The sequence below is a fragment of the Mixophyes fleayi genome, chromosome 1, assembly GCF_038048845.1.
Source record: "Mixophyes fleayi isolate aMixFle1 chromosome 1, aMixFle1.hap1, whole genome shotgun sequence".
NCBI classification, from domain to species: domain Eukaryota; kingdom Metazoa; phylum Chordata; class Amphibia; order Anura; family Limnodynastidae; genus Mixophyes; species Mixophyes fleayi.
Window position 1 is genome coordinate 166915466 of NC_134402.1, and position 15860 is coordinate 166931325.

Below are 15860 nucleotides of genomic sequence, written 5' to 3' on the forward strand. Positions count from 1 at the left end.
ATAAAAAGCAGTGTGTATGTCCAAGTTGTGGGTAGTGGTCCTACGTCTGTAACTTACTGTACATTGTGAATTATTGTGCACCATTTTCAGAGAGGCTTATGGCATGGTATCAGCACTAAATAGGTTATTGAAATAATTAGATCACACACAGTGCAAGACAATGGGGTATATTTACTAAACTGCAGGTTTGAAAAAGTGGAGGTGTTACCTATAGCAACCAATGATTTTGTAGCTGTCATTTTGTAGAATGCACTAAATAAATGATAACTAGAATCTGATTGGTTGCTATAGACAACATTTCCACTCTTACAAAGCCGCAGTTTAATAAATATACCCCCATGAGTGTGCTGGTCCGGTCAGCTGTCTGGATCAGTCACCCCCTCCTGGGTCCTCCATTGCTGGGAGGAGAACCTTGGTCGGCATAGCAATTACAGGTAAAGTACAGACTTGATATACTAAACATTAAGATGTTTTTGACAAACTTTAGCAAGCAAAGAAAATAAAGATGTAGTAATTTTAATGGTGAAATAAATAAACTAGTTTATTACAAATATACAAAAAAGCTGCTTTCAGTAGGTTTTGTTTACATCACATTATATATTTCTTACGAAGTATTCAAATATACAGTATATTACAACGTTCAGCTGTCTGTAATATGTAACAGCGCACACAAATTTCTGATAACGTCCATTTACAATATCAGGTAATATATTCCACTTGCTGGTCCTCATCATACCAAGCTACAACATAACTATCACTCTTCGCTGTAATTTCATCAGGCCTGGTCAGGTGGATAATAACATGAAGTTCGAGAGTAGAAATAAAATAATAAACTGTCTCTATTAGGTTTATTGCTTTCTCCTTCGTTAATATCGCTTGATGAACGGACACTTTAAAAAAGAAAACTCATAACAGTCCGCTCCAGAACATGTCCTTTTCCCCTCTGGAGCGCAGGTCTGGGAGAAGATAGTCACAAGCACTATTGGAACTGTTCGTTAAACCGGTGAGTTTTCAGCAGGGTCCTGCAGTTAGAGACAATACTTGACAGACAGAGATTCTGTTGAAGATTTCCAGGGGCAGCATTCAAGAAGGGTCGTAGTCCTGAGAGCAGAGGTAACCTGGAAGAAGCAAATAAAAAAAGCGTCAGCGTGAGCAGAGGGTTGGTATGTACAGAGACTGTGATAATAGATGTAACAAGTGGAAATGGATATGACGGCACTAAATACTTTTGTAGTGAAAATATAACTAAAATGGAAGACAGGATGATTTCAGTAGGACGACAGTAATTGATGATGGAGAGTAGAGAGGTTATTCCTGCAGCAACTATTTGATTGGATTGTAGGGGATCAAGATATCATTACAGCAAGATGGAGGTTGCAGCAGTCTGGGGAGTATATAACAAAAATTGCTTTGTAGTACCAGGAAAAATGTTTTATTTTTGCAATAGTAATCAGGGAAATAAAACATAGAAGAAATGATAGGATTTTTATACATAGTCCACTGGGAAACATTGGGATATAGTGTAGGGACCAGTCATACGGACACTATTTAAGCACCTCCCTCCAGAAATGCATTGGTAGCTGTTCAAAAGGACGCACCCTCCACCAGTCCAGTGCCTAGTGGGGGCTTACATATACCCAGTATCGCCCACCTGACCCAGGCCCCTTAAGGAAACATGAAGTCTGCCCCAACTAAGAGGTATCCATTCCTGTGTTCCACATCATCTTGCTGAACCTATCTTTCAGCACTGTGGTGGGAAAAATTAACACTCACAGTCTTGCCGTCCTACAGAACACTGTGAAGCAGTGACTGTCATTCCAGAAATCACTGCCTGGGAACCCCTGTAGCGATTATGGCCATGTCCTGCAGAGGAATCCAGCACTATGAGTGGGGGCATTAGCGTAAACACCACGTCGTTACCTCCGTTCTTCCGCTCAGAGCATTAAACAATCATCCACGCTGTGACACTGAAGTCGCTGACTTTGGAGACCACCCCAATAATAAAAAAATATGCCCTGCCACGCTGGGCAATTAATGCAAACTGAGGGCCTAACAGGAGAGGGGTATAGAGCAGGAGCACTGTCAGTGAACTTACAGAATGTCTTATATTGCCCTTTCGCCTGGTCCCTACACTATTCTCCAATGGTTCCTGGTGTCCCACAATGAATGCCTGAAAAATAGCAAAATTTAAAAGTTATGGATAAGTGAGAAGGCAGAAGTAGAACACCTAATAAAGTGCTTAGAAAACTGGATGTATTGTTATTTTTGTGAGAAAATCAATTATACTCATGGGGGTAAATGTATCAATGTCCGGATTCTTCCAACTCCGGCGAGATCGGCGTCTTCAGCGCTTAAATTTAAAGCGGCGCTGCGCTGCCTTGTAAAGGGAAACTTCCCTTTACAAGGCAGCGCTGCTTTAAATTTAAGCGCTGAAGACGCCGATCTCGCCGGAGTTGAAGAATCCGGACATTGATACATTTACACCATGGCCTGTAATGATAATATCATCTGAGCAAAATGAGACTAAATACAGTATTTTTTCAAAAACAAAACCACAACATCTATGGCAATAACGGTCTCTGTATTATTATCACATTTGCTGGTAAGGCTGTACTCCTCTTTCAAATAAAATATGCCTCTTCTCATTTTGAAGTAAGAGAGGTGTCAGGATTGAGGCAGCGGGGCCTGTGAGGGAAAAGCTGGTGGGCGACAGTGAGACACAATTGTGGGCACGGGACCTGTAAGGGAACAGATAATGAGCACCATGGGGAATATCAGAGAAAAGATGGTGAGTGTTGTCATGTGTAACGCCCTGCAGCGTCACACATGCACCCATATCTGCCCTGCAGCGTCACACATGCACCCATCTCTGCCCTGCAGCGTCACACATGCACCCATCTCTGCCCTGCACCGTCACACATGCACCGATCTCTGCCCTGCACCATCACACATGTACCCATCTCTGCCCTGCACGTCACACATGCACCCATCTCTGCCCTGCAGCGTCACACATGCACCGATCTCTGCCCTGCACCGTCACACATGTACCCATCTCTGCCTTGCACCGTCACACATGCACCGATCTCTGCCCATCTCTGCCTTGAACCATCACACATGCCCCCCTGTGCCAGCTCTACAACCATCACACATGCCCCCTTGTGCCAGCTCTACAACCATCACACATACCCCCTGTGCCAGCGCTATAACCATCACACATGCCCCCTGTGCCAGCGCTATAACCATCACACATGCCCCCTGTGCCAGCGCTACAACCATCACACATGCCCCCCTGTGCCAGCTCTACAACCATCACACATGCCCCCTTGTGCCAGCTCTACAACCATCACACATACCCCCTGTGCCAGCGCTATAACCATCACACATGCCCCCTGTGCCAGCGCTATAACCATCACACATGCCCCCTGTGCCAGCGCTATAACCATCACACATGCCCCCTGTGCCAGCGCTATAACCATCACACATGCTCCCCTGTGCCAGCTCTGTAACCATCACACATGCCCCCTGTGCCAGCTCTGTAACATCACACATGCCCCCTGTGCCAGCGCTATAACCATCACACATGCCCCTCTGTGCCAGCGCTATAACCATCACACATGCTCCCCTGTGCCAGCGCTATAACCATCACACAAGCCCCCCTGTGCCAGCTCTACAACCATCACACAAGCCCCCCTGTGCCAGCTCTACAACCATCACACAAGCCCCCCTGTGCCAGCTCTACAACCATCGCACATGCCCCCTGTGCCAGCTCTACAACCATCACACATGCCCCCTGTGCCAGCGCTACAACCATCACACATGCCCCCTGTGCCAGCTCTATAACCATCACACATGCCCCTGTGCCAGCGCTACAACCATCACACATGCCCCCTGTGCCAGCGCTATAACCATCACACATGCCCCCTGTGCCAGCGCTACAACCATCACACATGCCCCCTGTGCCAGCGCTATAACCATCACACATGCCCCCTGTGCCAGCGCTATAACCATCACACATGCTCCCCTGTGCCAGCGCTATAACCATCACAAATGCCCCCTGTGCCAGCGCTATAACCATCACACATGCCCCCCTGTGCCAGCGCTATAACCATCACACATGCCCCCTGTGCCAGCTCTATAACCATCACACATGCCCCCTGTGCCAGCTCTATAACCATCACACATGCTCCCCTGTGCCAGCGCTATAACCATCACACATGCCCCCTGTGCCAGCGCTACAACCATCCCACATGCCCCCCTGTGCCAGCTCTACAACCATCACACGTCCCCTGTGCCAGCGCTACAACCATCACACATGCTCCCCTGTGCCAGCGCTATAACCATCACACATGCCCCCCTGTGCCAGCGCTATAACCATCACACATGCCCCCGTGCCAGCTCTACAACCATCACACATGCCCCCTGTGCCAGCGCTATAACCATCACACATGCTCCCCTGTGCCAGCGCTACAACCATCACACATGCTCCCCTGTGCCAGCGCTATAACCATCACACATGCCCCCTGTGCCAGCGCTATAACCATCACACATGCCCACCTGTGCCAGCGCTATAACCATCACACATGCCCCCCTGTGCCAGCGCTATAACCATCACACATGCCCCCCTGTGCCAGCGCTATAACCATCACACATGCCCCCCTGTGCCAGCGCTATAACCATCACACATGCCCCCCTGTGCCAGCGCTATAACCATCACACATGCCCCCCTGTGCCAGCGCTATAACCATCACACATGCCCCCCTGTGCCAGCGCTATAACCATCACACATGCCCCCTGTGCCAGCGCTATAACCATCACACATGCTCCCCTGTGCCAGCGCTATAACCATCACACAGTCACACACACTTGCTCCCCTTCTACTTACCTTTTTCTACACGAATGCAGCCAGGAACTGAAAGAAATTATGGAGCTCCTGCACCGAGTACCATAGACTTTCAGCCCCGCCTAATACTATGTACCATGTGACCGCTGCGATCACATGACCCTGTGACGTCATATTGACGTGCCAGGGTACCTACACTGAAGGGGATTTAGCCGCTACCCTGCCTTTCGGTCGGCTAGTCACAGTGAGTGGTGAGTGCCGGATGACAGTCAATTAGTGCCTAGTGGAGTGCTCGGTAAATAAAGCGTAGGGAGAACACTGTATACATTAAATAAATGATTATAATAGGAGACTAATATTACAATTGTAGTTATTTTATATGTTTTGCAATATCATGTAACACATTATACCACATGGAATTCCAGGGGTGCGGAACACCACAAATGCATATATACATATGTTTTATATGACATTAAAAAATAGATACATTTGTTGTTGTGACAAAATCGTTGTAGATGGGACAATACACTCTAGAATTCACAAGGAGTATATTGAATAATACTGTTAGGCCCCAAATTTTGTCATCTGTGTTTAAACATCAATACACTGATGTTCTATTGATGCATTTTTTGCAGGCTGCTAAAGACCTGACTCTCAGAATGGCTGCAGACTCTATGGAAATCGATGATGGTTTGTACAGGTGAGCAGTGTATGCTTATATTTGTAGTGCACAACACCCCTGTAAGCAAATACAAAAAGTCAATGGTACCTGGAAGTATATGATTATAATTAAATATTCCAGGAAGGGCAAAGGATCAGCTATAGAAATAATTAAATTGTTCTTACAAAGATCCTGCAATTTAACTATTTTTTTTTAATGTGAAAGGTATCACAACACTCTTCAATTTGTAAGTAAAGGTATTAGAACACATACAACTCTCATGGCTTGTTAGTGTATAATTTAAAAATAATGCTCAGTAAAAAATGTTCTCTGTGTAAATTCTACATAGATGTCTTCATGAATAATGTTTGCACATGTAGAATTAGCACAGCATTAATTCTAGTAGGCCACCTGTCGTATGTGGGCACAGTTAATGGGTTATATTCTACCATTACAAGGCAGACCATTGATGAAAAATAATTGACTGCGCTTTTCCCCTAAAAGTTCCTGTTTATTTGACTTTCTCAGCTGTTGCTATTCCTCCAGGGAGTCTCCAGTCAGAATATGCCTTCCAGCAGATTTTTGCCATCTCCTTTTTCAAGGCCAGTTATTTCTCATTCCAATGGGAAAAGTTTTCTTGCAAGGGATGTGCTAGGTTCAGCCTTCCTTTTCACATCTTACTTTCAACCTAAGGTGGTGCCATCCTTGTGCCCCTGTTTTAAGAGGTTGTGCTTCACTCCCTTGATATGGTTTGCTGTTAAATGGTATAGCGTTCTAGGATCCAGAAGTTCTGGCATTGTGACTCCTTATTGGTCCTCTTAAATGGCCACCAAAATTGTTTTCGGTATTGCACTCCTGATGTTTTGCTGGCCATTAGGGTGAGCCTGCAGAGTGGCTGGTGTTTTATGCTGTTCAGATTTACCACAAACTCAACTAGAGTCTTTGGTTCACCAAAGTCCTGTGCTGCACCGTCCAGTCATCTCTGCATATTTTTTCCACTTTAAAAGTGAAGACTGCATTTGGCAAGAAAGTTCTCCATGCAGCTACTACAACGTTCAAATTTCTGAGTCCCCCTCAGACATGTGGAGAAAAAGGGGATTTCTTTGTACTTACCGTTAAATTCTTCTCTCTGATGCTGAAGGAAACCCAGATAAGCCAACTAAGAAATTTTCTTACTGAGCTTGTTTTAATGAGGGTTATAGTGGAGAGGATGAGAAGGTGGAACATAGTACATTGCTGGTTCACCCCCTTCAACATCAGCGTAAGATAGTAAACAATAATCACAAAACAACCCTGTATTTTTTTGCATCAACGTTTCGTGGACACCTGACTTTCTAACTGGCTACTAAATCTTGATGTCATTACTATTTTTTTTTTTTTAATCTATATGGTGGGTTTTTTTTTGGGGGGGGTTATTTTGATACATCTGAATATTCCTTTATTATCCCCCCTTCTTTCACTTGTTTGTCTAAGGGGCTTATTTGATAATGTAGTGGTGTAATGCTTTATAACTCGCCATCAGATTAGATAGTAGTTCTCATAATAATAGCTGATATTTAGTTGCTATGGACTACAACAATCAGTTTTTCACCATGTTATTAAATATGCACTTATGTGCTGTACTTTTATTCTGGGATGCACTGATCTACCCTATTAGATTGACACTGACCCTTCAAAGTTTTGAGCTTTCATTGGAAACACAACTCTACAGAGGAGCTTATCAAATCCTTAGATACATGTACAGTGGTATAGTTTCTCCTTGTCTTGTAGGTAATCCTTTCCTCTGTCACTCCCTCTATTTATTCCTTGTCTACAACATTTGACACTAATCATTTACCCTCTTGCTCTTGTTACATCTAGCTATGTACATAGAATATATTTACATTATTGCATCATTACAAAATGAGAAAATGATTTGTATTGGATTAGCCCACTCACATACAATGTGTATGTTTCTACCGCATATGAAAAGTACCCAGGCAAATGACAAAATGATCAAGGAATTTCATGGTAATTTGGTTATTTACCATGGTAATTATGTGCCTTTTCTAAAATCTATTACAATAGTTCTTTTTGGTAATGCACACCACACCGAATGGACTCTGTACTGTACACTACAGATGCCTATATATCTACATTTTCTTTAACATATTTTATTTTATTATTATTACAGCCGGCAAAGGTATGTCCTGGGTGACACAGCTATGCAGAAAATGGCCCAATCCCATGTTTTTCTTAGTGGGATGGGCGGTCTTGGTGTTGAGATAGGTAAGCTCATTTTTCCTCCCAATTATCAGTTGTATGGTGGTAAGGTTATCATGGTGGAAGAAAATGTTGTCTATGTGATAGGGAAGAGTTAATAATGGTGCTATGCCTTGAACTCTTGTCAGCGAGTGTGAATAGATGTTGAAACTTAATGATAACATTAAGTGAATAAAACAATTTGTGAGAGGCATAAACATTTGAATTCAAGCTTGTGTATTAAATATGTACAGAGGGGAGTAAACAGTAATCATTAGAATTATAATGGTGGTGTGCATGTGTCTCAATACTACTTAAGGGTAAAACTGTAAAAGAAGTACATTAACCACCTTTCTATGTTTAGCGCAAGCATTTTCTCCTGGTAACTTAGGGCTAGATTTACTAAGCTGCGGGTTTGAAAAAGTGGGGATGTTGCCTATAGCAACCAATCGGATTCTAGCTGTCATTTTGTAGATGGTTGCTATAGGCAACATCCCCACTTTTTCAAACCCGCAGCTTAGTAAATCTAGCCCTCAGTGTGTTGGCATCTCTAGTTGTGTACAAATCATTGTATTGTGGAAAAAGGTTGCTGTTGTGCTATATATATATATATTAGGGATGAGCGCGCTCGGATTTCTGAAATCCGAGCCCACCCGAACGTTGCGGATCCGAGTCGGATCCGAGACAGATCCGGGTATTGGCGCCAAATTCAAAAGTGAAACTGAGGCTCTGACTCATAATCCCGTTGTCGGATCTCGCGATACTCGGATCCTATAAATTCCCCGCTAGTCGCCGCCATCTTCACTCGGGCATTGATCAGGGTAGAGGGAGGGTGTGTTAGGTGGTCCTCTGTGCTGTTTAGTTCTGTGCTGTTTAGTTCTGTGCTGTTTAGTGCTGTGCTGTTTAGTGCTGTGCTGTGCTGTGCTGTGCTGTGTTCTGCAGTATCAGTCCAGTGGTGCTGTGTGCTGTGCTCTGTCCTTCTGAGGTCAGTGGTGCTGCTGGGTCCTGTGCTGTGTCCTGTTCAGTCCAGTGGTGCTGTGTCCTGTGCTCTGTGCTTCTAAGGGCATAGTTATTTCCCCAATATTCCCCTGTGTTTAAAAAAATAAAAAAAAGTTTTTTTTATAAAATACCAAAAACTACTTTAATATTTTTTAATTACCACAAAATTTTCACAACCAATCCTGCAGTATAAGCCCATTGGTACTGCAATATTACCAAGTTCACACATTCAGCAGTAAAAGTCCAGTGGTACTGCAATATTACAAAGTTTACACATTCTGCAGTATCAGTCCAGTGGTGCTGTGTCCTGTGCTCTGTCCTGCTGAGTTCCGTAGTGCTGCTGGGTCCTGTGCCGTGTCCTGTTCAGTCCAGTGGTGCTGTGTCCTGTGCTCTGTGCTTCTAAGGGCATAGTTATTTCCCCATTATTCCCAAGTTTGTAAAAAATAAAAAAAAAGTAAAAAAAAATAAAAAAATTAAAAAAAAAAAAAAATATATAATAATTATAACCAAATTTGCAAAACCAATCCAGCATTATAAGTCCATTGGTACTGCAATATTACCAAGTTCACACATTCAGCAGTAAAAGTCCAGTGGTACTGCAATATTACAAAGTTTACACATTCTGCAGTATCAGTCCAGTGGTGCTGTGTCCTGTGCTCTGTCCTGCTGAGTTCCGTAGTGCTGCTGGGTCCTGTGCCGTGTCCTGTTCAGTCCAGTGGTGCTGTGTCCTGTGCTCTGTGCTTCTAAGGGCATAGTTATTTCCCCATTATTCCCAAGTTTGTAAAAAATAAAAAAAAAGTAAAAAAAAATAAAAAATTAAAAAAAAAAAAAATATATATAATAATTATAACCAAATTTGCAAAACCAATCCAGCATTATAAGTCCATTGGTACTGCAATATTACCAAGTTCACACATTCAGCAGTAAAAGTCCAGTGGTACTGCAATATTACAAAGTTTACACATTCTGCAGTATCAGTCCAGTGGTGCTGTGTCCTGTGCTCTGTCCTGCTGAGTTCCGTAGTGCTGCTGGGTCCTGTGCCGTGTCCTGTTCAGTCCAGTGGTGCTGTGTCCTGTGCTCTGTGCTTCTAAGGGCATAGTTATTTCCCCATTATTCCCAAGTTTGTAAAAAATAAAAAAAAAGTAAAAAAAAATAAAAAATTTAAAAAAAAAAAAATATATATAATAATTATAACCAAATTTGCAAAACCAATCCAGCATTATAAGTCCATTGGTACTGCAATATTACCAAGTTCACACATTCTGCAGTATCTTGTGCTACATATAATGGAGACCAAAAATTTGGAGGATAAAGTAGGGAAAGATCAAGACCCACTTCCTCCTAATGCTGAAGCTGCTGCCACTAGTCATGACATAGACGATGAAATGCCATCAACGTCGTCTTCCAAGCCCGATGCCCAATCTCGTAGTACCGGGCATGTAAAATCCAAAAAGCCCAAGTTAAGAAAAAGTAGCAAAAAGAGAAACTTAAAATCATCTGAGGAGAAACGTAAAGTTGCCAATATGCCATTTACGACACGGAGTGGCAAGGAACGGCTTAGGCCCTGGCCCGTGTTCATGACTAGTGGTTCAGCTTCACCCACGGATCTTAGCCCTCCTCCTCCTCCCCCCCCCTACAAAAAATTGAAGAGAGTTATGCTGTCAGCAACAAAACAGCAAACAACTCTGCCTTCTAAAGAGAAATTATCACAAATCCCCAAGGCGAGTCCAAGCGTGTTGGTGGTTGTCAAGCCTGACCTTCCCATCACTGTACGGGAAGAGGTGGCTCGGGAGGAGGCTATTGATGATGTAGCTGGCGCTGTGGAGGAACTTGATGATGAGGATGGTGATGTGGTTATTGTAAATGAGGCACCAGGGGGGGAAACAGCTGATGTCCATGGGATGAAAAAGCCCATCGTCATGCCTGGTCAGAAGACCAAAAAATGCACCTCTTCGGTCTGGAGTTATTTTTATCCAAATCCAGACAACCAATGTATGGCAATATGTAGCTTATGTAAAGCTCAAATAAGCAGGGGTAAGGATCTTGCCCACCTAGGAACATCCTCCCTTATACGTCACCTGAATAACCTTCATAGTTCAGTGGTTAGTTCAGGAACTGGGGCTAGGACCCTCATCGGTACAGGGACACCTAAATCCCGTGGTCCAGTTGGATACACACCAGCAACACCCTCCTCGTCAACTTCCTCCACAATCTCCATCAGATTCAGTCCTGCAGCCCAAGTCACCAGCCAGACTGAGTCCTCCTCAATACGGGATTCATCCGAGGAATCCTGCAGCGGTACGCCTACTACTGCCACTGCTGCTGTTGCTGCTGTTAGTCGGTCATCTTCCCAGAGGGGAAGTCGTAAGACCGCTAAGTCTTTCACCAAACAATTGACCGTCCAACAGTCGTTTGCCATGACCACCAAATACGATAGTAGTCACCCTATTGCAAAGCGTATAACTGCGGCTGTAACTGCAATGTTGGTGTTAGACGTGCGCCCGGTGTCCGCCATCAGTGGAGTGGGATTTAGAGGGTTGATGGAGGTATTGTGTCCCCGGTACCAAATCCCCTCGAGATTCCACTTCACTAGGCAGGCGATACCAAAAATGTACAGAGAAGTACGATCAAGTGTCCTCAGTGCTCTTAAAAATGCGGTTGTACCCACTGTCCACTTAACCACGGACATGTGGACAAGTGGTTCTGGGCAAACGAAGGACTATATGACTGTGACAGCCCACTGGGTAGATGCATCCCCTTCCGCAGCAACAGCAACAGCTGCATCAGTAGCAGCATCTACAAAATGGCTGCTCATGCAAAGGCAGGCAACATTGTGCATTACAGGCTTTAATAAGAGGCACAACGCTGCCAACATATTAGAGAAAATGAGGGAAATTATCTCCCAGTGGCTTACCCCACTTAGACTCTCATGGGGATTTGTGGTGTCAGACAATGCCAGTAACATTGTGCGGGCATTAAATATGGGCAATTTCCAGCACGTCCCATGTTTTGCCCACACCATTAATTTGGTGGTGCAGCATTACCTCAAGAGTGACAGGGGTGTGCAGGAGATGCTTGCGGTGGCCCGCAAAATTGCTGGACACTTTCGGCATTCAGCCAGTGCCTACCGCAGACTAGAGGCACATCAGAAAAGCTTGAACCTGCCCTGCCATCACCTCAAACAAGAGGTTGTGACGCGCTGGAACTCCACCCTCTATATGCTGCAGAGGATGGAGGAGCAGCAAAAGGCCATTCAGGCCTACACAGCCACCTACGACATAGGCAAAGGAGTGGGGATGCGCCTGAGTCAAGCGCAGTGGAGACTGATTTCCGTGTTGTGCAAGGTTCTGCAGCCATTTGAACTTGCCACACGAGAAGTCAGTTCCGACACTGCCAGCTTGAGTCAGGTCATTCCCCTGATCAGGCTGTTGCAGAAGCAGCTGGAGAAAGTGAGGGAGGAGCTGGTAAGCCATTGCGATTACAGCAAGCATGTAGCTCTTGTGGATGTAGCCCTTCGTACGCTTTGCCAGGATCCGAGGGTGGTCACTCTTTTAAAGTCAGAGGAATACATTCTGGCCACCGTGCTCGATCCTCGGTTTAAAGCGTATGTTGTGTCTCTGTTTCCGGCGGACACAAATCTACAGCGGTGCAAAGACCTGCTGGTCAGGAGATTGTCCTCTGAAGAGGACCGTGACATGCCAACAGCTCCACCCTCATTTTCTTCCACATCTATGGCTGCGAGGAAAAAGCTCAGTTTTCCCAAAAGAGGCACTGGCGGGGATGCTGATAACATCTGGTCCGGACTGAAGGACCTGCCAACCATTGCAGACATGTCTACTCTCGCTGCATTGGATGCTGTCACAATAGAAAAAATTGTGGATGATTACTTTGCTGACACCATCCAAGTAGACATGTCAGACAGTCCATATTGTTACTGGCAGGAAAAAAAGGCAGTTTGGAAGCCCCTGTACAAACTGGCTCTATTTTACCTGAGTTGTCCCCCCTCCAGTGTGTACTCGGAAAGAGTTTTTAGTGCAGCGGGGAACCTGGTCAGTGAGCGGCGAAGGAGGTTGCTTCCTCACAACGTTGAAAAAATGATGTTTATAAAAATGAATAATCAATTCCTCAATGAAGTACAGCACTGCCCTCCAGATACTACAGAGGGACCTGTGGTTGTGGAGTCCAGCGGGGACGAATTGATAATGTGTGATGAGGAGGAAGTAGACACTGTAGGGGGAGAGGAATCAGAGGTTGAGGATGAGGACGACATCTTGCCTCAGTAGAGCCTGTTTAGTCTGTACAGGGAGAGATGAATAGCTTTTTTGGTGTGGGGGCCCAAACAAACCAATCATTTCAGTCAAAGTTGTTTGGTAGGCCCTGTCGCTGAAATGATTGGTTTGTTAAAGTGTGCATGTCCTATTTCAACAGCAGACCTCTCAACTGCAGCTCATCCCTCCTCTGCGGGGATAATGTCTCCTGTGCTCTGACACGTCACTCTGTGTACTCTCAGCCTCAGGATCTGACACTACAGCTACCATGCCTCTTGTAGCTGCCCTCACTCCAGGGCCTCTTCCATGTGCAGTGTCCCCCTCTCTCTTGGGTTCACTATAGTGGCATGGAGTTCTCCCCCTCATCCAGGGCACACATTCCTTGCCCTGGCTCAGTCACCACGCTCAGACTTCCAGGCAATGCTGGGGGAGCCTGGGAGCTTCCACCCCAGGTCCCCAGCTACAACTCTCCTCTCCTGTGTCTTCTCTCTCTTTCTGACACTTGAAAGATCGTGCCTTTAAATGAAAAAGTCAGTCTTGATTGCACGACTATGTGCAAGTGCAACAGGGACATTTTTTTGGGTTTACAAAGTCAAACAGTAACACTACGACCCTGTCTGTCTGGGGTCTGTCAATGACGAATTGTCTGGAGCATGTTTTGAGGAGGTATTGTGGCCCCGGTATCAAATTGGGTACCGGGGCCACCCCACTATGCAGTCCAGATACTTGTTTGGTGGAATTCCGACACGTGGAGGGTTTTTTAATTATATTGTGGCCTCGGTACCAAATTGTGTACCGGGGCCACCACACTACGCAGTCAAGATACTTGTTTGGTGGAATTCAGACCAGTTGAGGGTTTTATTATTATATTGTGTGGACCACTCTATCTATACCACACTACAACTCTATACCACTCTATTTCCTACTTTAATTCTATTTAATTCTATTTCCTACTTTAATTCTATTACTAATTAATTAACATAAAGAGGAACCAAAAAAACCAATTTTACCAAAAGTATAATATGACTTAGACTTACAAACACTACACTTGAAAGATCGTGCCTTTAAATGAAAAAGTAAGTCTTCATTGCACGACTATGTGCAACAGGGACAGTTTTTTTCTTTACAAAGTCAACTAATAACACTTGGACCCTGTCTGTCTTTAACATACTTAATGGGATCTCAATGACGAATTGTCTGTAGCATGTTTGGAGGAGGTATTGTGGCCCCGGTATCAAGTTGGGTACCGGGGCCACCCCACTACGCAGTCCAGATACTTGTTTGGTGGAATTCTGACACGTGGAGGGTGTATTTATTTTATTGTGGCCCCGGTATCAAGTTGGGTACCGGGGCCACCCCACTACGCAGTCCAGATACTTGTTTGGTGGAATTCTGACACGTGGAGGGTGTATTTATTTTATTGTGGCCCCGGTACCAAATTGTGTACCGGGGCCACCACACTACGCAGTCAAGATAGATAGATGCGTATCATAGATAAAGTACATTCAGTGGTGTGGGGCAAATTGAAAAATATTCAAAATGCACTGACATTATCAAAAACAAGAGGTTGTCACATGCTAAAACTCCAACATGTATATGATGGAGAGGATGGAGGAGCAGCCGTATGTGTAGTGTAATGCAGACCTGTTGAAGGTTTTTTATATATTTTATTGTGGTGCCCAGTGCCCACTCCTCTACGCAGTCCAGGTACATTTATTGGTGCGAATCAAACAAGTTGATGGTTTTCTTATTATATATATTGTGGTGACCCACTCCTCTACGCAGTCCAGGTACATTTATTGGTGCGAATCAAACAAGTTGATGGTTTTCTTATTATATATATTGTGGTGACCCACTCCTCTACGCAGTCCAGGTACATTTATTGGTGCGATTCATAAAAGTTCAGGGTTTTTAAGATATTGTGGTGACCCACTCCTCTACGCAGTCCAGGTACATTTATTGGTGCGATTCATAAAAGTTCAGGGTTTTTAATATATTGTGGTGACCCACTCCTCTACGCAGTCCAGGTACATTTATTGGTGCGAATCAAACAAGTTGATGGTTTTCTTATTATATATATTGTGGTGACCCACTCCTCTACGCAGTCCAGGTACATTTATTGGTGCGATTCATAAAAGTTCAGGGTTTTTAAGATATTGTGGTGACCCACTCCTCTACGCAGTCCAGGTACATTTATTGGTGCGAATCAAACAAGTTGATGGTTTTCTTATTATATATATTGTGGTGACCCACTCCTCTACGCAGTCCAGGTACATTTATTGGTGCGATTCATAAAAGTTCAGGGTTTTTAATATATTGTGGTGACCCACTCCTCTACGCAGTCCAGGTACATTTATTGGTGCGATTCATAAAAGTTCAGGGTTTTTAAGATATTGTGGTGACCCACTCCTCTACGCAGTCCAGGTACATTTATTGGTGCGATTCATAAAAGTTCAGGGTTTTTAATATATTGTGGTGACCCACTCCTCTACGCAGTCCAGGTACATTTATTGGTGCGAATCAAACAAGTTGATGGTTTTCTTATTATATATATTGTGGTGACCCACTCCTCTACGCAGTCCAGGTACATTTATTGGTGCGATTCATAAAAGTTCAGGGTTTTTAAGATATTGTGGTGACCCACTCCTCTACGCAGTCCAGGTACATTTATTGGTGCGAATCAAACAAGTTGATGGTTTTCTTATTATATATATTGTGGTGACCCACTCCTCTACGCAGTCCAGGTACATTTATTGGTGCGATTCATAAAAGTTCAGGGTTTTTAATATATTGTGGTGACCCACTCCTCTACGCAGTCCAGGTACATTTATTGGTGCGAATCAAACCAGTT

At 44.4% G+C, this 15860-nt stretch overlaps 1 protein-coding gene and 1 long non-coding RNA gene across 4 annotated transcripts in view; one reads left to right on the forward strand and one right to left on the reverse strand.

Moving 5' to 3' along the window:
• Positions 1 to 567: 567 nt before the first annotated feature.
• Positions 568 to 4992, reverse strand: LOC142144485 (uncharacterized). The gene is made up of 3 exons (XR_012689727.1): positions 4883 to 4992; positions 2096 to 2170; positions 568 to 1118 (listed from the first exon to the last, which is right to left on the reverse strand). It is a non-coding gene; the product is annotated as an uncharacterized LOC142144485 (long non-coding RNA).
• A 16-nt stretch (positions 4993 to 5008) lies between these two features.
• The window catches only part of UBA6 (ubiquitin like modifier activating enzyme 6), a 126038-nt gene continuing 115186 nt past the window's right edge, over positions 5009 to 15860 (forward strand). For 2 of the 3 annotated variants that reach the window (XM_075203371.1, XM_075203389.1), the window contains exons 1-3: positions 5009 to 5091; positions 5476 to 5540; positions 7675 to 7769. In XM_075203371.1, the coding sequence (XP_075059472.1) occupies positions 5500 to 5540; positions 7675 to 7769 (136 nt within the window). In that variant the 5' untranslated portion in view covers positions 5009 to 5091; positions 5476 to 5499. The remainder of the gene's footprint in view (positions 5092 to 5475; positions 5541 to 7674; positions 7770 to 15860) is intronic. The other variant, XM_075203381.1, reaches the window with a different exon arrangement.